The sequence below is a fragment of the Prionailurus viverrinus genome, chromosome B1, assembly GCF_022837055.1.
Source record: "Prionailurus viverrinus isolate Anna chromosome B1, UM_Priviv_1.0, whole genome shotgun sequence".
In the NCBI taxonomy this organism is placed as follows: domain Eukaryota; kingdom Metazoa; phylum Chordata; class Mammalia; order Carnivora; family Felidae; genus Prionailurus; species Prionailurus viverrinus.
Genome location: NC_062564.1, coordinates 86,079,435 through 86,100,830, shown reverse-complemented (window position 1 = coordinate 86,100,830; position 21,396 = coordinate 86,079,435). Strand labels below are relative to the sequence as shown.

Here is a 21,396-nt window from a genome sequence, read left to right as displayed (position 1 = left end):
ATACTTCAAACCCTAAAGAAATCCTGGATAGTCTTCTCATTTAAAAAAAAAAATCACTCTCAGGGCTCCTGGGTGGCTCAGTTGGTTGAGCGTCCGACTCTTGATCTTGGCTCAGGTCCTGATCTCACGGTTCATGGGATTGAGGCCCATGCTGGGCTCTGCGCTGGTGGCAAGGAGCCTGCTTGGGATTCTCTCGCTCTCGCTCTCTGCCCTGCCCCCACTCTCTCTCTTTCTCTTGCAAAAGAAATAAACATTAAAAAAAAATCAGTTGCAGGGGCACCTGGGTGGCTTAGTCAGTTAAGCATCCGACTTTGACCTCTCCCCCGACTCATGCTCTGTCTCTGTCTCTCTCTCTCAAAAATAAATAAATAAATAAATTTTTAAAATCAATTTCAGTGGGAAAAAATAATATATAATCAAATACAAACAATTTAAGTTACAGAAGATGACTTTTGACAGTCATATACACATGTAACCACCACTCCAATAAAAATATATAGAACATTTCCACTACAACAGAAAGTTCTCTCAGGCCCCTCTGTGGTCAACTCTTATCTGTCCTCAACCCCAGGCAACCACTAATCCAACTATTATAATAAATAAGTTTTGTCTGCTCTAGAGCTTTATATTAATAAAATCATACAGTTTGCACATTTTCTATCTGGCTGTTTTCACTCAGCATAATACACTTCAGATTCATCCATATTGGTAGTTTGTTACTTTCTATTGCTGACAAGCTTTATTCCATTATTTTACTGGGATGTCTTTCCATTATTGATTGAAAGAGTTCTTAGAAATTCTGAGTTCAAGTCCTTTGTTAGATCACGTATTATGATTTTTTTCCCAGTCTATACATTGTCTTCATTTTCAAAATGGTGTCTTTCAAAGAGCAGGGTCACCTGGGTGGATAGGTTGGTTAAGCATCCAAATTGGGCTCAGGTCATGATCTCACAGTTGGTGAGTTCGAGCCCCACATGGGCTCTGTACTGACAGCTCAGAGCCTGGAGCCTGCTTTGCAGATTCTGTGTCTCCCTGTCTCTCTCTGCCCCTCCCCCACTCATGCTCTGTCTCTCTCTTCTTCAAAAATAAACACTAAAAAGAAGAGCAAAAATTATTAATATTTATAACATTAAATTAATCATTTTGTTCTTTTATGTGTGTGTGTGTGGCCTTTCACAAAAAATTCTGCCAACACCAAAGGGATGAAGACTTTTTTCTTTGACCTCTTCTAGAAGATTTACAGTTTAAGCTTTTATGTTGTAATTTATGATCCATTCAGAATTAACAGTTCTCTGTATGCTATAAGGTAGGGATCGAGGTTCATTTTTTTCCCTTCAACTGATATTCAGTTGTTCTAGCACCATTTATGGAAAAAAATGTATCCTTTCTCATGAAAGGTACCATTGTGAAAATCAATTGACCATATTATGTGTGGGTTTATTCCTAGATTCTATTCTATTTCATTTACCTGTGTGTCTATAACAATACTCCATTTATTTTATTGCTTTAACTTTATAATAAGACTTGAAATAAGGTAGTATAAGTCCTCTAACTTTATGGTTCTATTACAACATTGTTATTCTGTATCTTTTGTTTTTCCATATGAATTTTAGGATCAGCTTTAGACCATAATCTGTGAGAAAAGTGAAAGTTCTGGGGTCAGGAATAACAACTGTTCAGACCCTCTGTCTAGGAGCAATTGTTGGATTCGATCTCCTAAAAACTTGCAAAGGACTTTTGTGTCTATGTTCAGTTTTATGTCTTTTAATGTTTTTGTCTAGTTTTGGAATCAGGGTAACACTGTTCTTATACAATGAATTGGAAAGTGTTCTTTCTTATTTTATTGTCTGGAAGAGTTTGTGTAGAATTTATATACTTACTTAATTTCTAAATTTTTCACAAATATCTTTGTTATTGATTTCTAGTTTAGTTCTTTTGTCAGAAGAGAAAATATTTTATATGATTTCAATGATCTTACTTATTTTTTTTAATTTCAATCATTTTAAATGTGTTGAGGTTTGTTTCATGATAGAGAATATGATCCATTTTCTTGAATACTCCATGTACATTTGAAAAGAAGTTATGTTCTAGTGGAATTTTTTATAAGTGCCAACTAGGTGAAATTGGTTGATAGGCTTTTTAAGGTCTTCTATAACAATAGTTCCCAAATTTTCCCGCACTCTGTTGAAATCACCTTTGTATCTTCCCAAAATATCAATGCCTGTATCTGAACCCTTGAGATTGTGACTTAAGAAGTAGGGGGTGTAGCCTGTTCTTTAGAATTCTTAAGAGATTCCCAGGTGATTCTAATGTGCAAGCCAAGCTTGGGACTTGAGTTCCTTACTAATTTTCTTTTTTTATATAATTGAAAAAAATTTTAATGTTTTATTTATTTTTGAGAGAGAGAGGGAGTATGTGAGCAGGGGAGGGGCAGAGAGAGAGGAAGACACAGAATCTGAAGCAGGCTCCAGGCTCTGAGCTGTCAGCCCAGAGCCCTACACGGGGCTCGAACTCACAAACCGTGAGATCATGACCTGAGCCCAAGTTGGATGCTTAACCAACTGAACCACCCAGGCGCCCCTAATTTTCTGTATATGTGTATTTATTTTACAAATTACAGAGAGGGGAGTGATGAACTCTTCAGCTGCACTGTGGGTTGGTTTCTTATTTCAGTCCTACCAGTTTTTGCTTCAGTGCTAGTTTATAGCACTATTAGGATTTTTCATATTCTTTTTAAATTTTTTTTTAACATTTACTCATTTTTGAGAGACAGAGCATGAGCAGGGGAGGGTCAGAGAGAGAGAGGGAGACACAGAATCCAAAGCAGGCTCCAGGCTCTGAACTGTCAGCACAGAGCCTGACATGGGGCTCAAACTCAAGAGCCGTGAGATCATGACCTGAGCCAAAGTCGGATGCCTAACTAACCAAGGTGCCCCTCATTACCACATTTAAAAATGTTGCTTATAAAATAGAATTAGCATATGATCCAGTAATTCTACTTCTGGATATACACCCAAAAGAATTGAAGGCAGGGTCTCAAAGAGATATTTGCACACATCATTGTCATAGTAGCATTCACAATAGCTCAAAGTTGGAAGCAACCCAAGTATCCATTGACAGATGTATAGAAAAACAAAATGTGCTCTATACATAAATGTAATGTTATTCTGTTTTCAAAAGGAAGGAAATTCTGACACATGCCACAATATGGATGACCCTTGAGGATGTTATGATTAGTGAAAAGTCAGTCACAAAAAAATAAATACTGAAAGAGATTCCACATACATGAAGTACCTACAGTAGTCATATTCATAGAGACAGAAAGAACGGCAGTTGCCAGGTGCTGAAGGGAGAGATAAATGAGGAGTTGCTTTTTAATGGGTATAAAGTTTCAGCTTTGCAATATGAAAAGTGTTCTGGAGATTGGTTGCATGGCAATGTGAATATAATTAACACTATTGAACTGTACAATTTCAAATAGTTAAGATGAGGGGCGCCTGGGTAGCTCAGCCAGTTGAGCATCTGACTCTTGATTTCAGGTCAGGCCATGAACTCTAGGATTGGGGGCTGGAGTCTGACGGGGCTCCATGCTGAGTGTAGAGCCTGCTTGGGATTCTCTCTCTCTCCCTCTGCCCCTCTCCCCCTGTTCGTGTACCATGCTCTCTTTCTCTAAAACAAATCAAAAATAAAATAAGAAGATGGTACTTTTTTTGTTATTTGTATTTTATACTATAAACAGCATGTATATTTTATGCTCTAACAACAACAAAGTTTCTTTTAATACTTCTTAGTCTTGGTGTTCTGCAGTTTCATCAGGATGTGTCCAGGTATGAAATTCTTTATTTTAAATCTGTTCAAGAATTAAGTGCTTCTTGATTCTGAGCATTCAAATATTCCACAGTCCTGAAAAATTCTTAGTTATTATTCTTTGAATACTGCTCACACCCATTGTCTGTAATTTCTCTTTTTGACACTCCTACTGGATATACACTGGATCTTTCTTATTTTCCATTTATTTAGCTCCTGTGTTGCATTCTAGTATATTTTCTCAAATTATGTCACATAGTTCCAGCCAAATATACAGTTCTCAAATACTGAATGGAAGATTTTTAGATATATATACATATATATGTATATACATATATATACATATATACACATATATATGTATATACATATATATACATATATATACACACATATATGTATACATACACACACACACACACATATATATATATATATATATATATATATATATATATATATATATATATATTCTTAAAAGGATTAAGGCGGTATGTCAGCAAACTGAACCCTAAGTGAAAAATCAAGAAACAGGCAGACATAGGCTCACCTCTACAACTCAGGAGAATGTGCCAGAGCCAAAACAATATGGTATTACTACCCTGTACTCAACAAATATTAAACACAAGCAGGATGCTGCTTTGTGTCAAGTGCTAGATATCAATGAATGCTATCAAGCCAGATTACATTACATCCCAAAGCCTGGCCACAGCATTTCACACTGAATGTATGACCTTGAGCAAGACATTTATTTATTCTTAAGCTTCAGTTTCTTTCTGTGGGTTGCTGTGAGAATCAAAATGAGAGAAGGTGAGCGAAAGTTCTATATATCAAAGTACTGTTAAAGTATTTTCTCAATTCTAAAATATTATTAAATGGTCAGGTGCACTATGGATTTAATAATCGTTTGGAAAGGAGGCGGAGAGGAACAATCCACTAGGGGTATTTGGGAAATTTAAAAATATGGAAAAGTTTGCTTTTTGAATTGAGGTACTACAGTATTATACTGGCTTTATCTATCTTTCACGCCCACAAATACCCTTTTCTTAACTCTGAATGACTTCTCTCTCCCCCGGCATTTGGTTTTACCAACCTCCTTCCTGACAGCTGTCAGAATTTTCCACACTGTATTTCTGACCCCAATTTTCAGGCTCTTGCTGAGACTGAAGGGCTGCTTTCCTGGGACTGGCTTTCTCACGCCTAACTTCGCCTCTGTACTGCCATTGGCTGTTGTTTTTCCTGGACCCGCCCACATCAGCCTCAATCCTGATTGGATGCCAACGTCCTTTTGTTATGGCAAAAGGTGGATCCCTGGGCTTCGACAAAGGACGATTGGGGCGTCGTACAGCTAATGCGCAGGCGTGCCTTCTTGAGTGGGGATTGGTGGGAGACGGGGCAGGACGGGGCGGGACAGGGCGGGACTCCCGTTTCCGCGCACGCTCTGTGGGCGCAGAGGGCGGAGCTGCCGGTACCGGTTGGTGAAAGTGTTGGGGCCTGAGGCGTCCTCTCTATCCCTCCCACTCCCAGCGCCTCCAACGGCAGGTGAGGACAGTCTTGGGCGGCGGAGGGCCTGGCCTCGAGCTATTGGAGTTTGCGGCCACGGTACAGCCAAGGGCCTGGAGGGCGGGGTAGACTGGACGCGATCCGGCGCACCAGGGGCCCGGGAAGAGCGGCCTCGGGCCTGGGCATTTGGTGGGCGGAGGAGGCCTGGCTGTCTGCAGAGCCCCTGCGCAACCTCCGTCTCATCTTCTCATTATTGAGCCTAGAGGTTCCTTTGGGGAGGGGCTGCTTTCATCTCTGAGGCGGACGTTCTGCCGCCTTCTCACCGTCTCTTCTGAGTCGAAGGCCGTTGTCCAGCCTCCCGCCCTGATTGGGACGGCGGAGGGGCGTTTGGGTGGAATGGCACCTGGCACGCCTGGACTAGTCCGTGGGTGCTCTGCCGAGAGCCCGCAGGTTGTGGGGAGAGGATGCCAAGGCGGGGAGGGTGGCGAGTGAGCGATAAATAAGGGCTTGGCGACGGCTTTCCAGGGGCTGAAAGCAGCTCCCGGGTTAGTTTCTACTTGGGCTTTAGGGTCCTGCTGAGCAAGTTTTGGGGAGTTAGGATTGAAAAGGAGAGAGAAGATACATTTCTGAAAGGCAGGACTTTTGTTACACAATATAGCGAGACCACTATTATGACGTAACAATGTTAAAATGCTGTGCTGCCGACACCGTAAGTCTGTACCTGAAGATCCAAAGCTGTGCCTATATATTGTTGCCGTACTCAATTGATTAAATTCACGGTAGCTAGTCATTCTCTGGGACTCTAGCTTCCGTTCCTGTCCTCATTGGGCCAATCAAATCAATTCCTTAATCTTGTAGAATCTCAAACTGCATTTATCTAACCAGAACAATTCAGAACTTGAAGGAGCCTGAACAGATAAACTCATGTTGAAAGTTGATACAGCTTGAAGGGAATGAAATTTATCTTCAGTTGCTTAGTAAAATATCAAAGGGATTTAACATCAAAGATTGCAAAATATCTGGAAAACTGAGATTAGGGCTGTTATTAAAGTTTTTTTGCCATTATATAGTGGAAAAGCAGGAACTTTATAGTTAGACCTGCCTTCAAATTCTTGGTACAAACATTGGCTGTGAAGTCTAAGGCAGATACATAGCCTTTCTGAGATATAGCATCCACAAACATAAATTACGATGCCCTGTTGATTTGATGAATACGAACTAATAATATATGTAAAGCATTTAGTTGATTAACGCACAGTCAGTTTTAGATGCAGAAAAGTTGGTGGCATGTCAGTCTTAACTCTCAAAATCTTAGGTCTCAGATGTGAGCATACCTGGAATGGTAAACTAGCCTGGGTACTCCTGGCTCTGGCAGTAACTACTTCTGTGATTTTGTGATGTTGGGTAAGCCATTATTACTTTTGGCCTTGGTTTGTTTATTGGTGAAATGAGGCAGCTAGACCAGATGATTTTTCCAAAATTTCTTTTTGTGGCCTGAATTAGAGTCAAAAGGGAGAGAAGATAACAGCTAATATTATTCAATACCTTCTTTGTACAAGGTACCATTGCAAGCACGTTATATGTATGAACTCATTAAATTCTTGACAACAAAACTATGAGGTATATACTCTTATCCTCATTTTACAGATGAGGAAACTGAGGCTGAGGTATAACCTTGCTCGAGGTTCCAGAGCTTATAAATAGCAGAGCTAGGATTTAAATACAGGTAATAAAAATTTATGTTCTTAATCACTGTGCTACACTGCCTCTTAACAGTGGTACTATTCAGGGTACTATAAAAGAAGGTAGAGGTCTACTTTGGTAAAACAGTAGTCTTTGGTCACAAGTGTGTGGGCATGGAAGATGGGTCCGTCCTAATGTTTGTCACACTTCCTGACCCTTGTTCTCTCCATACCTTTTACATCCAGGACTTAAATTATCAAAATAGTTCTAGGTTCTCTTCCACTGACCAAGGCTAGATGAAGATAGGCATCAAAATTTACTGCAATTTGTTTTGTTTTGTTTTGGTTTTAATATGAAATTTATTGTCAGATTGGTTTCCATACAACACCCAGTACTCATCCCATAAGGTGCCCTCCTCAATGCCCATCACCCACCCTCTCCTCCCTCCCACCCCCCATCAACCCTCAGTTTATTCTCAGTTTTTAAGAGTCTCTTATGTTTTGGCTCTCTCCCTCTCTAACTTTTTTTTTCCTTCCTATCCCACATGGTCTTCTGTTAAGTTTCTCAGGATCCACATAAGAGTGAAACCATATGGTATCTGTCTTTCTCTGTATGACTTATTTCACTTAGCATAACACTCTCCAGTTCCATCCACGTTGCTACAAAAGGCCATATTTCATTCTTTCTCATTGCCAGGTAGTATTCCATTGTGCATATAAACCACAATTTCTTTATCCATTCATCAGTTGATGGACATTTAGTCTCTTTCCATAATTTGGCTATTGTTGAGCGTGCTGCTATAAACATTGGGGTACAAGTGCCCCTATGCATCAGCACTTGCATCCCTTGGAAAATTTACTGCAATTTTTGAGAAACACTTCTGAGATCCAATCTAGGCTTGAGTCAGAGTTGACAAATCTCAGAACCGTAATCATTTTGGAACTAAGGCAGCCTTAGGAAAAACAGATCAGCCTTAGCACCCCACATTCATTTCAGTGTCCTCACACTTGAGATACTTTGGTCCGGATTTTCTTTTCACATCAGATTTGCATTTATGTATAGGAACAGAAGAATTGACAGTGAACTCTAAAAAGTGCATTTCACATGAAATTGGATTGATATGATAGCAACTATAGATTAAAAAACATTTTATAGTTGAAAAACTCAGTCTAATGTGCTAATGTAGACATCATGAAGTTTGAAGATTGATCTTATTTTGAAAGAAAAAATCTGTGGCTAAATTGCTTTGGTACAAAGAGCTCAATGAACCTTCTGATCTTATATATAAAATAAATCAGTTTGTTACTCTAAATTTACTGAAAAAACTTGAATATATGCAAGAAAGCATTTTGAGGCCAGGCTATTTAATCATATCATAATAAGAGAAAATTGTTATTTGTCTTTTTTGTTGTTGTGCAGAGGCAGCTGGCAATACTCCTCTCTCTTTTATTAAAGAATCATGAATACCCTTTTGTACAAGGCTGCCACATACAGTAGGGCAGATTTTGCACTGTGCAAGACTCAAGTGCAGTCTTACATGGACTATGATATGAATGGTGTTCTCTCAGGTTGTGTTGTCGATCCCATAGCACTGTCCTTGTGCCTGCCTGGCTTCTGTGGCATTGACACCCCAGTCTTCAGTGTGTGTTTCTAAGCTTCATTTTTCCTCTAATCCCCCTCCACCCCATTTTTCTGCCTTTTTTTCCTTCATTTTTTCAGATGAAGTCAAACTGTTGATAAACCATACAAAGATTTTCTATTGTTTGGTTTACATGTGGCCAAAATTTCAGAAACTGGCTTCATGATTACATTGATCAGTTTGGAACAGTTTGCTTTTGTAGATTTTTTACTTTTCGTGTTAGATTGAAACATAAGCAAGAAAAATATACCATATCCCTATACGAAATCTGATATCAAAGTCATTTGTATTGATTGCATGATTATCTGTTGCTTGGCTTATGTATCTTACAACGCTTCTCATTTGTCATGAAAATTTTGTTTTAGCTGTATTTTTAAAAGCAAATATTAGAAATTTGAAGTACTTTTTGTATATTACTTAGCAGGGGAAATAGCCAAGCTGCAGGCTATTGTTGGCTGAGTACTCTCAAGATCACTTTTGCTTTTGGCTGTGGCCTATGTCATCCCTCCCAGACCTGTGTTAGCCAGGTCAGTGGTTGAAATGGTAGGAAAATTGCAAGTGTCAAATAAAGTTTTCACTGTTAACACTCTTCCTCTTCAGTTGTAAAGAGATATGTTGGTGATTGAATGGAGAGGGATAATTTTTGAAGTGTGGGCTTCGCATATTATAGTAAGTTGAATAAAGAATTTTTGGGGGCGCCTGGGTGGCTCAGTCAGCTGAGTGTGGAACTCTTGATTTCCGCTCAGGTCATGATCTCCTGGTTTCTGAGTTTGAGCCCTGCATCTGGCTCCATGCTGATGGGGCAGGGCCTGAGATATTCCCTCTCTCTCTCTCTCTGCCCCTCCCCCACTCACACATGCATGCACACTGTCTCTCAAAATAAATGAAACTTTAAAATAAATAAATAAATAATTTTTAAAAAGATTTTTAGTAATTAGTCTACTTGGATTTATGTAGATGTACCGATACATATTACATATTAACATATTATGTGTATATATTATTAATATATATTTAATTAATTACATATATATTCTCAGGTTCCTTGCACTTCAGAGATATTTTATATATATATTACATATGTACATATACTACGTATGTATGTATATATATAATGCACATGTAATATGTATATAACACGTACATATATCACAAATATATGTGTCAGCTTTCTCTGAAGTACACAGAACCTGAGAATTAAAACCATGTGAATAACATATGAAGGGGAGAGTAACTAATTCTAGAGAAGTAGAAAGATGTCAGAAGACTTGGGAGTAGATTTATTAAGCATGAAATCAATTTTACATCATTTGTAGCTAGTTAATTCTTTAATAATGCTATGTGTAGGATGTTTAATGTCTTTCTTTTTTAGAATAATATGTGATGTCTTATTTCAGAGATAGTTCATATGTACGTACACTGAGCATTTTATCTTCACATTCATGCCAGTATCTGAAAACTCTTTAATGTGATTCTAGTTCTAGAATGTCGACATCCTTGTTCAGTAGGTCTGGGTTCCACTGTTTAGTATATGGAAGCATAACAATGCTTTGGGTATAAGAGGTGCTCCATAAATAATTTGTTGAAAGAGTAACAATATTGACAGGTCTAAATTGCTTCAGTGAGTAGGTTAGATTGGTGACCAGTAATAATCTGGTTTATTTAATAACTCTTGAACACACCGAATATGAAATGAATGTTAGCTATAGAGCACAACGTATTTCATAAGAATTTTATGCTTTAATATTTTGAAACCTTTTATAGGAACAATAAAATGTTAACGTTTTACTTATACACATCCTATTTTTGTTTTAACTATAACTAGGATGTAACAGGTTGATATTTTCATTTATCCCACATTAATGTTTCAGATAACTAGTATTTTTCTCTTGAACGTTATCAATAAAAAGTTTTAAACAGTATATATAAAATAATACTTTAATGATGAAAAATATTTTTAAACACATATGTTTTCATCCCTACTATCATCCTTAATAGAAGAGCTTTTTTTATTTTGCTGTTCTCTTTATTTGTATTTATGTATATTTTACATGATTTACATCAATGAAGACACCATTTTATAAACATTCTTCTATGTTATTATAGTCATCCTAATTATTTTTAGTACCCACTCAATTAGAAACTACAGCAATTACAGACTGAATGGGCAGTTTATGTTGTTTCCAATTTGGTGGGTTGTAAATAAGGTTGAAGTGAAGATTTTATGTATATAATTTTTCCTTCTTTGTAATTTTCCTTAGGCTAAATTTCCAAGGGCAAAATTGCTTAGTAGAAAATATTTAAATGTTTTTATGAGTGTAATTTATTACCATACTGCTTTCTAAGAAGATACATATTTAAAATTTGTGTCTAATATTTTGTATTTGTTCTTCCATAACTTTGCTACTATTGATCATTATCTCCTTTAAAAAATTTTGATAAATGTACAATGGTATGTTATTGCTATATGTGTCGGTTTCTTTTTCTTATTGCAGACGATTCATCAAGGATTTTGTATCCAAGGCCCAAAAGTTTGTTACCCGAGATGATGAATGCTGACATGGATGGTATGTTCTTTATTTTCCTTTTTGTATGTTCCTGGTTTTGTGGATGCTTTTGGCTTAATACAGCAACAGAAAGAACAGAGAAGCAATATTTAGAGGGGTTGGATTTGGCTAATTTACTGACTTATATACTGTCTAGTTCTAGAAAGAATTGATGTTGGCAACACATATCTGCCATGTGGGCATATAACTTTTTCCTTTACAGGGTTCTTGTGTAAGGCAAGTAAGATAACAAAGATGAAACATTTTGTATGACTTTAAGTGCTGCACTACACAAATGGTACCTAACGTTAATTAATAGTCAATGCAAACCTTTGTATTACAGCAGTTGATGCTGAAAATCAGGTGGAACTGGAGGAAAAAACGCGACTTATTAATCAAGTGTTGGAACTTCAACACACACTTGAAGGTGAGCCTCCATTTTGTAGTTTTCTTGAATAACATCCACTTAGTTGAAATTGTAAGCATTTATGTTGCTAAATTTTGTTACCGTGCCCCCAGTTTTTGAAAGTATAAACTTCAAAGTCCATTTCGATAATGTTTTCCCCCTCCTGCCTGCATCTTTGGCTGGTGATTTTAAAGAAGAGGTGTGCTTCAATGAGAAAGTCAAATAGTGTTCTTATGCATCCCTCTGGGTTTAAGGTAATGCTGTTTATTACATGAGAGCCCCTTTTAAGCATTGTGTTATTACTAAGTCCACTTTAATAAAGCTTATATTAAAATAAAAAGTGTTTTAGCTTCAGAGATTAAAAGTAAATTGATCTGAGGTTTGTTTTCATTTTCTAAATGTCTTGCATAAAATTAATGCTACCAGTGAAACATCTTGTTTTTTTTAATGTTTATTTATTTTTGAGAGGGAGTGCGAGAGTGAGCAGGGGAGAACCAGAGAGGGGGACAGGGGATCTGAAGCAGGCTCTGCACTGACAGCAGCCTGCCCAATGTGGGGCTCAAACTCACAAACCCTGAGATTGTGACTTGAGCCAAAGTTGGATGTTCAACCAACCGAGCCACCCGGGTGTCCTGAAACATCTCGGTTTTTAGTGAAATTAAGAGGTTGTGGGTTTTTTTTTTTTCTTTTGTAACAGCAGGGTGAGCAGATCGTGTCATTTCACTGGCTTCCTATTTCACAGTTAATAAAAGCCAGGTTACTCTCTGGAAACCTGTTACTTTTTACCTTTCAGAGTCAGTCATGTCACACTGTCTGCCTCATACATTCTGCCTCAGACACTGGCCTCCTTGCTGTTCTTTCAGCATGCTTCTACTTAGGGTCTTGAATCTTTCCCTTAGGTGTTTGCGTTCTGTATGGCTCATTTCCTTCCTTTAGGTCTCTGGTCAAATTCCCTTTATCAAAATAGCTATCCCTGACTATACTATATAAAAGGGCAACTTCAGGGGCTCCTGGGTGGCTCAGTCAGTTGAGCATCCAATTTCAGCTCAGGTCATGATCTCACGGTCTGTGAGTTCGGGCCCTGAGTCAGGCTCTGGGCTGACAGCTCAGAACCTGGAGCCTGCTTCGGATTCTGTGTCTCCCTCTCTCTCTGCTCCTCCCCTGCTCACGCTCTATCTCTGTCTCTCTCAAAAATAAATAAACATTTGGGGCGCCTGGGTGGCGCAGTCGGTTGGGCGTCCGACTTCAGCCAGGTCACGATCTCGCGGTCCGTGAGTTCAAGCCCCGCGTCGGGCTCTGGGCTGATGGCTCAGAGCCTGGAGCCTGTTTCCGATTCTGTGTCTCCCTCTCTCTCTGTCCCTCCCCCGTTCATGCTCTGCTCTCTCTGTCCCAAAAATAAATTAAAAAAAAACGTTGGGGAAAAAAAAGATCCCCAGCTTCTTCTAAAAAAAAAAAATTAAAAAAAAAAAATAAAATAAATAAATAAACATTAAAAAAAATTTCAAAGGGCAACTTCCCTTTTGCTTCGTACCACTCTTACCCTTCTTTTTTTTCCTTTTACTTGGGACCCCCTAAATGCACATGTGTTCACATGCATATTAGAATGTAAGCTCTGGGAAGGCAAGGGCTTTTGTTACTGTTGCCTCTAGAACAGTGCCTGACTCTTAGAGGGCACCCAATACTTAGTTGTTAAGTGAATGAATGGAGGTGATGTTTTATTTGATCATTAGGAGCTGTGTCTTTTGAATTTCTTACTAAGGTAAAAATGCAAAATATTTCATTGCTTGGAAACTGACTTTCTATAGTCCGTGTATAAAGCAAGTTGTATTTGCCTGCCACATTTTCTGAAGCGTTTCTAGCAAACATGTTAGTTTTTATGTTAAGGCATGAACCAAAATTCACATTTTGGTGAAAAAACTGAGTCTGTATTTTTTAGAAATAACCATTTAAAGAAATAACCACCCAACATAAATGCTGTTTACCAAGAATAACATTTAGTCTAATGTGAAATCACTTTTTAAGAATTTTAGCTATTGACCGGCACTCAGTTTACTTTGTTCACCTGAATTCTAAAGTTACTTGAATTTAAAAACAGAAAATTTAAAGATCATGTTATCTATTTTAAGAATGAATCTTAAGTCTTTTATGATATGGAGTCATTGCCATTATTTTATTGATAATGGGCTTTTTTATTTTTAATATAGACCTCTCCGCAAGAGTAGATGCAGTTAAGGAAGAAAATCTGAAGCTAAAATCAGAAAACCAAGTTCTTGGACAATATATAGAAAACCTCATGTCAGCTTCTAGTGTTTTTCAAACAACTGACACAAAAAGCAAAAGAAAGTAAGGGATTGACATCCCTTCTGTTTTATGGAATTGCTGCTGATCTTTTTTTCTTTAAAACTTGGATAGGTTCAAAAAGTTATAGTACTTTTGTTTGTGGCTTAATTGAATATTTATGAAGATAATATCAGATCTAGGCAAAATTAAGAGCATAACAGAAGACTTCCATGAGCTTGTGTATAATATGTTAGTCTATGAAAATGTGCTAATGTATTGTAGAGACTTTATAATTAGAAATGCATATATTTATGAAACTTGAAAATGAATGTTTTATCAAATTTGCTTTGATTTATAGGTTTAGCACTGTCTTTTGTTATAGGCATATTAAGAGATACAAGAAAATAACCACCGTGTTGTGAAAAGTGACCAAAATCATGTACTGAACGCACAGCTTTATGTACCCTGTCTACCATGTTGTGCCTCTTCTCCATTTGCTTCTTCCTTCCCATTTCCCTTCCCCTAAGGAAAAAATTGGTTTCACATTTGTAAAAGTAATTTTACTAGTTAATCATCTGTGAGAGTAACCTGAGCTTGAATTGTTGAAACTTAACCAAAATAAGACGCTTTCTCAGTTAGGGCTTGTCATAGTTAGTAATAAGATAGGATTGTTGGTTTGTCTTTAATTGATTGAAAACAGAGGCCATAAATATGAAGACTTTTCTTTGCAACTGAGTTATCAAATTGGGAAGGTCTGTTGTTAAAAACTTCCTTTTGCACAGCTAATGCACTTGGTATCTGAAAAGATGAGCTCCGGTTATATGTTTGAAATAGAACAGAAATGGGATGGGAAAGGTACTGGGCAAACAGTAGTAACCAGCTCCAAATGTTTTCACTCCAGATTCGTGTGATCTGTGGCACAGACGATATCTTTTGGGGAATATATGAATATGAAAGTAGATTAAATGTGACTAACCTTAGGTCAACCACACCTAGAAGAGAACAGTTACAAAGAGTTTAGTCTCAAGGTTTCTTTGTGGTACCCAGCAGATCAACTTTTGCAAAATCCCTTGAGGGTGTATTAGTGTCAGAATCATGAACAAAATGGAGGAGTTTTACGTGTATACTAAGTGATATTTTCTCAGTATTTTAATCTCACTACTTCCCCAGAATTTTCTGTAAACCTAACTACTTGGTTTGCAGAGTTTTAGTCACTCTTTGACAGTTTCAAGAAATTTAGTTTGTAGATTCCATTTGGTAAGAAAATTAATATCAGAAGTAATGTTAAAATGTTAAATAGGAAGAGAGATCCGCTAATATAGTTTTGGTTATTAGATTTGGGCTACTTTTAATCATGGAATAATCTTAACGTTTGTATTGGTGTAAGATTCGATGAATGACTTCAGCTGTATGAATATAATAGTTATACTGCAAACATTTTGCATCCCTTTTGTGACCTAATTTACAAACATTTAAACTTGTGTTCCAGTTTTGCTTTACTGTTTAATAAAAACCTGTTTCAGAGATTGTGTGTGTGTTAATATAGTAACTGTGGTGTGTATAATGACGTAGTGGTGTATCCAGGGTTGTTCAAAGCTACAGGATAAGTAGCATATCTTATTTAAGTACCAGTTACTTTATGTTTAGGGGAATATTTTTATTAAAACAAATGTTAGAGGATATTAAGAGGATATTATACATTGATTTTTATTTTTAAAAACATTTTTTTAATGTTTATTTATATTTGAGAGAGAGACACACAGAGCATGAGCAGCGGAGGGGCAGAGAGAGAGGGAGACAACAGAATCTGAAGCAGGCTCCAGGCTCTGAGCTCTCAGCACAGAGCCAGACGTGGGCTCAGACTCACAAACCACAAGATCATGACCTGAGCCGAAGTTGGATGCTTAACCAAATGAGCCCACCCAGGTGTCCCTGTACATGAATTTTTAAAATAAAAGCAAAGAATTCAGAGGAAGATCCAAGATTGTCAGGAAAAGGTGGTTGTAATGTTTAGGTTAGGCTAAGCTCCTGTAGCAAGAATGCATTGATAATATAGAAGTTTTTCTCCCAACTAACGGTTGTGAGGTAAGCATTGCAAGCTAGTGGACTTTGTTCCACATATGACTCGGGGGCTTGAATGGAGGATAGCTCTGCCACTTTCAAACATGGCTTCATGGGACACATTTGCAAGGTTTTAAGTGTTGGGCCTGTTGGCACGTAGGTTTTCTCACATTCCAATGGCATGGAGACTTCATTACATCTAGATGGAGAAGCTGAGAGATGTAGTCTTTGGCTGGAAGCCATATTCCAGCTACAACTTTCTTACCATAGAAGCACATAGAGGATTTTGGTAGCAACTCGCAGCCACAGCCATAGCCCTTTTCTCTTGCTATTATTAAGTCTCTGTGCACAACCTTCTTCCTGCACAAAGAACATACTCAACCCGTCCTTACCAGTTACTGATTCAGCTCAAAATCCAGGATCTCTATTAAGGTCCATCAGTTTTAGATGTGGCTTCTAAATAGTGTGACGACGTCTAAACTGATGGGCAAATTATTTGCTCTCACCCTCACTTCTTCCCATTTATAATGGTGTGGTGAGGTCAGAAAACCCAAATAAAAACTCTCAACTTGGAAAGAGGAATAAAGGGAAATGTATTGATTCAAACCAACTGTGGGATATTCCTGGGAGACCCTGAGAAGAGTCTGTCTCTGATGGTGGAGAAGGAAGTTCCTTGATCAGATCCTGATTCTGCTCTCTGGCAAGGGAGTCCCTTGTTTATTACCCTCAATGGCTTCCAGTCTGGAAAATTATTCCTTATCCATTTCCCTCCAGGGCTCTAAGTAGGGGCTAGGAGTGTGCCCTTAATGGGAGACATGAAAACAGTCCACTTCCTGTTGGCATGAGCTTGGTGCCCATTGTTTTAAGGCCACGCTCACATTTCCTTGGCAGTAAAATTCCCACAAAAATGTAGCTTTTTGGTCTATACAGTTCTAGTTCCACCTGTTAGGAACCACAATCAAGCACTTTTCTAGACCAAATTCTCAAAGTATTTTTCATCACAGGACCCTGCCTCTCTTTAATGGAGGCTACCTTGAGACCAACTGAAAATAAGACTGCTCTGGGAATGCTACACCCAGATTATCACTGCAGGCCTGGATCCCTTTGTGTGGCTTAACCAAGTGGCGGGGAGGTCTTGCTGGGCTTGCCACCCCCACCTCCCACACCTCAAAAATAAAACAATCATTTTTTGTTATTCAGGGTACAGAGGCACTTGGCTCTTCTAATCCTTTGAGGTTCCTAATACTGGTGTTTATTCCATCTCTGCTTAGAGACTAGTAAATTCTTTCTTGTGATGCCTTGCTAAAAGCATCAAGGACCAGGCAATTCATTGCACATTCTGACTTTTCCAACTGCTACCCATAGAGCTATCATCTCAGTAGGTGACAAAATGTTACCTGAGGGGAGCCTGGGTAGCTTGGTCGGTTAAGCGTCTGACTCTTGATTTCAGCTTAGCTCATGGTCTCCCAGTTTGTGGGTTTGTGGATTCAAGTCCAGTGTCAGGCTCTGTGCTGACCGCATGGAGCCTGCTTGGGATTCTCTGTCTCCCTATCTCTGCCTTCCCCCACTTGCATGCACTCTCTTTCTGAAATAAACATAAAAATATTTTTTAAAAATGTTACCTGAAATACAAGTCCTACCTGCTTGTCATGTGAATGGTAAATCAATGCTATACGTTGTTTTTCTTGTAACAGTATCCTACTTCAGGCTATCAATTTCTGTATTAGAAATATAGATGTGCACAGGAACTGTGTCTAGCTTCTGACATAGACTCTCTTTGACCAAATTTTAAGCAGACCTTTTCAACCGGGCCTCTCATAGGCCCTGTCTTTGGCCTATTGCCAGTTTTCAAAAGAATCCTGCTAAGTCAACTTAGAGAGGATTCCCTCCCCCGCCCCACCCTCTGTATCTGATCACCTTGGTCTGCCTCCAGCAAGAATCGCATTAAGTCAGTTTAGCAAGCATTCCCCTACCCTTGGTGTCTCCTTTTAGCAGTTTTCCATCTATGAACCCTCCCCGCATTCTGCTCAATGACTTTAAATTGCCAGCCATCTTTACTGTATTTGGAGTTGAGCAAAGTGTCTCTCCCCTACTCTGACAGTCTTGGGCACCTATTGTAGCTAGAACAGTCCTCCTCACTGTCTTAACAAGTGTCAGGATACTTTTTTCTGTAATACTTCTAGTGTAAATGCCGGTGGAGTGATGATTGGCAGGGAAAATGAGCATATCCCTTTTCCTCAGTGGCCCCCAGTGGGACTTCCCTCAATACTGATAATATTCTATCCAGAATTTGTCCTCTCTGTATTCCCTTTGGACTTTATTTGTAGCAAGTTAACTATAGATCACAATCCCTTATCTGGAATTCTTGGGACTAGATGTTTCAGAAATTGGACTTTTTCAGATTCCATAAAGTGTTATATTGTTTTAGGCTGCACTTGTAATCCAACACACTTACATTTTTGTATCAAATATATGAATTTAATAAGCATGATAAATGCTATAAAAAAGCCAGTCAGGGTCAGGTTTGGTTGCCAAATGAATTTTGGTGTCAAGCATGAAAACACTTTTGCTTTTCACAGATTTTTTTGACTTTTTTGAATTATATGTGTAGCAACAAAAATTTTTGCAGAAAAGTAACCAAAATCATCTAAACATGTAACCCCCACCAGTTTATAGTGTCACATTTCTGTTCCTGTCCATTACTCTTCCGTTTGATCTAGTCCTTTTTCCAAAAGATAAATGAGAAGTGAATTATAGAATCCCAAATTAACTTTGCGGTCCAAAACAAAGCAAAATTGATCTTAATTCTTTAGAAAGTAAAACCTTTCTTCACTTTTCCCAGTAACTGTTTTTCTCTCTTTTGAGGTAACACCCTCTAGTGGTTGTCTGCAGGTATTTCTTCAATCTGAAATTATCAAAATTACCAGCAAAGACAAAGAGATTACTTAAGATCACTTGCAAATTATGAAAGAACAGAAAATGTCATTACATTCAAGTTTGTTTAAGAATCCTAAGAGAGACAGGGCACCTGGGTGGCTCAGTCGGTTAAGCATCCGACTTTGGCTCAGGTCATGATCTCACGGTTTGTGATTTGAGCCCCACGTCGGGCTCTGTGCTGACAGCTCAGAGTCTGGAGCCTGCTTCAGATTCTGTGTCTCCCGCTCTCTCTGCCCCTCCTGCACTCACACTCTGTCTCTCCCTCAAAAATGAATAAACATTAAAAAAAAATCAGAAGAATGACTTAACTGACTCTTAGCTACTCTATCTGAAAAACAATACTATAGTTTATTTCTCTTTAAATCATAGAGATTCATGGCATTTAAACCCAAATTTACCATAACAGGAACTTTATACTGGCCTTAGGATCTAATTTACCTTATAATGGAGGTGGATGCTGATGGGTGGTGACAAATAAAGAACATTACAATTAATATATAATGTATTTAACTTGTTTTAGATTCTATATGCGATTCATTGATGGCTTACTTAAATGTTTAGTCTAAGTTATTAAAACTTGAGAATACTCCCAAATTTCACAGAGAATGTAAAATGTATTCAGTTAACAAGCACCACCTATGTGGGAAGATATTACGGTAGGTTAAAAGACCCAATCATCCTACTGCCCATCTTTCTCCAAAACTATACCATGACTCTTCCATGCATGTATATTTCCAGAGACAAACTCCAAATGCATTCTCAAATACATTTCCTCTCCCATCGGCCTACCGCATCTGACATGTTGAATTAAGGATTTTATCTCCTAAATCTTCCACACAATGGAAATCCATGGGAGGTAAAATTTGGGATGATAATATTAAAGTTAATGTAGAAATGCTATTATTCATTTACATAAGAGATATGAGTAGTTATGTGATATTAGCCATGTGACAGTTCATCCCTAAATCCTACTATAGGCACGAATGAAGAGAATGAAAAAACTTTAGATGCCTAAAGTATAATATACTTATGTTTTAACTTTCTAAATAGTTTTCGTTGAATACAAAACTATTTTTGGATTCATGTTCTAAATTTCTAAGATACGTTAAATTCACTGCTAGGGGTTAAATTGTAACACATAAACAGTTCCATCCTGTGTCTCTTGCAAATGTGTCCTGACTCTTCAAAAAGGCTACTAATTCAAGTAATATGTGTCTTCCTAGAGAAATGATCAATGGAGTCAAAGTTATCTTACAAAGATATTCAAGTGGGTTGCCTGGGTGGCTTAGTCTGTTAAGGGTCCAACTTTGGCTCAGGTCATGATCTCGCAGTTCATGAGTTCGAGCCCCACATTGGGCTCTGTGCTGACAGCTCAGGGCCTGGAGCCTGCTTCAGATTCTGTGTCTCCCTCTCTCTGCTCCTACCCCATTCCCACTGTGTCCCTCTCTCCCTCAAAATAAATAAACGTTAAAAAAACTTTAAAAAAAAAAGGTATTCAAGGAAAAGGAATCTATTTTAGCCTGGTCAAGTTAAAAAGCCTCTAAAAAGGCCAACTAAAATAAAGAAAAGCAAAATACACTTATTTTTCTTTATTAGAGAAAAGGATAAAATTTAAGTCATTTTTAAACAAAGTCAGATTAGGATGGTAAAAGGAAAAAAGCCATCTTGTTATTAAGGAAGGCTCAATGCTTTGTCTACTGCATGGATCTGGTATACGTTTGTTTGTACAGGTTTAAGTTTTGGTTAAACCTATCAGCCATGATACGTCCACGGAGGGTACAGCCACAGGAAGTAGCAGTGAGCTGGCAAAACTGGTTGCTCAGATGTTAGCACTGCAAGCTCATGGGGTTTAACCAAACACTGAAGTTAAAATGAATCTGCAACCAAGAAAGTAAAAAAACAAAACAAAACAAAAAAAACTTTAATCAATATTTAGAAATAAATGTTCACATACAAGACACTTGTTAGGCTAGAAGGTTTCCATAAACTTACGGAAGGATTTATGTCCTGAAGTAGCGGTTTACTTTTGGAAACATTCTCTAGAATCACTCAGTGTGTCTAGTTCATTTGGACATTCCAAATACAAAGTAAGAAAGGGAGTCCTTGCCAGGTTTTTTTGTATAAAGTTCAGGTAGTGTTAAATAAATACAAAATATGGTTAACTATGTATTAAGATTTTCTGCCATCAAATTATGAAAGTCAGTACACAGCAAAGAGAATAAAGCACCTATTTTCACTCTCTAAAATAAGGAGTGAATAGTATTACTGGCTGTTTGGCTTAATTTTAGTAAAAAAGAGAAGACAGACACTCATTTTACTTATACATACGCTCTAACTATACTACTGGGGAGCAGGCTGTATGGGAACTTAGCTGGGGCTTGCCCAAGAATGGGGGTGTATATGTCCATGAAGAAATCCAAAATACTACCCAACTAGTGTGATATTACCGGACTAGTTCCCTAGATAGCTAGTATTAAAGTGGTTCTGTGGTCTCAAAGATTCAGATCCTCTTCCAAAGGGCCTAACCTGTTCCC

The 21,396-nt window shown here is 38.0% G+C and overlaps 2 protein-coding genes across 2 annotated transcripts in view; one reads left to right on the top strand and one right to left on the bottom strand.

The window, feature by feature from the left end:
• Window positions 1–5,063, bottom strand: part of MAML3 (mastermind like transcriptional coactivator 3) — a 606,598-nt gene extending 601,535 nt beyond the window's left edge. Inside the window, exon 1 of the mRNA XM_047856758.1 lies at window positions 4,901–5,063. The gene's annotated coding sequence lies outside the window, so the exon portion shown is untranslated. The remainder of the gene's footprint in view (window positions 1–4,900) is intronic.
• Window positions 5,064–5,077: 14 nt separating this feature from the next.
• Window positions 5,078–15,390, top strand: SCOC (short coiled-coil protein). Its single transcript, XM_047856775.1, is given in 5 exon segments — window positions 5,078–5,239; window positions 5,241–5,349; window positions 11,128–11,199; window positions 11,522–11,605; window positions 13,789–15,390. Coding segments are annotated over 5 exon segments (489 nt in total). The 5' UTR covers window positions 5,078–5,158; the 3' UTR covers window positions 13,932–15,390.
• The last annotated feature ends 6,006 nt before the right edge of the window (window positions 15,391–21,396 follow it).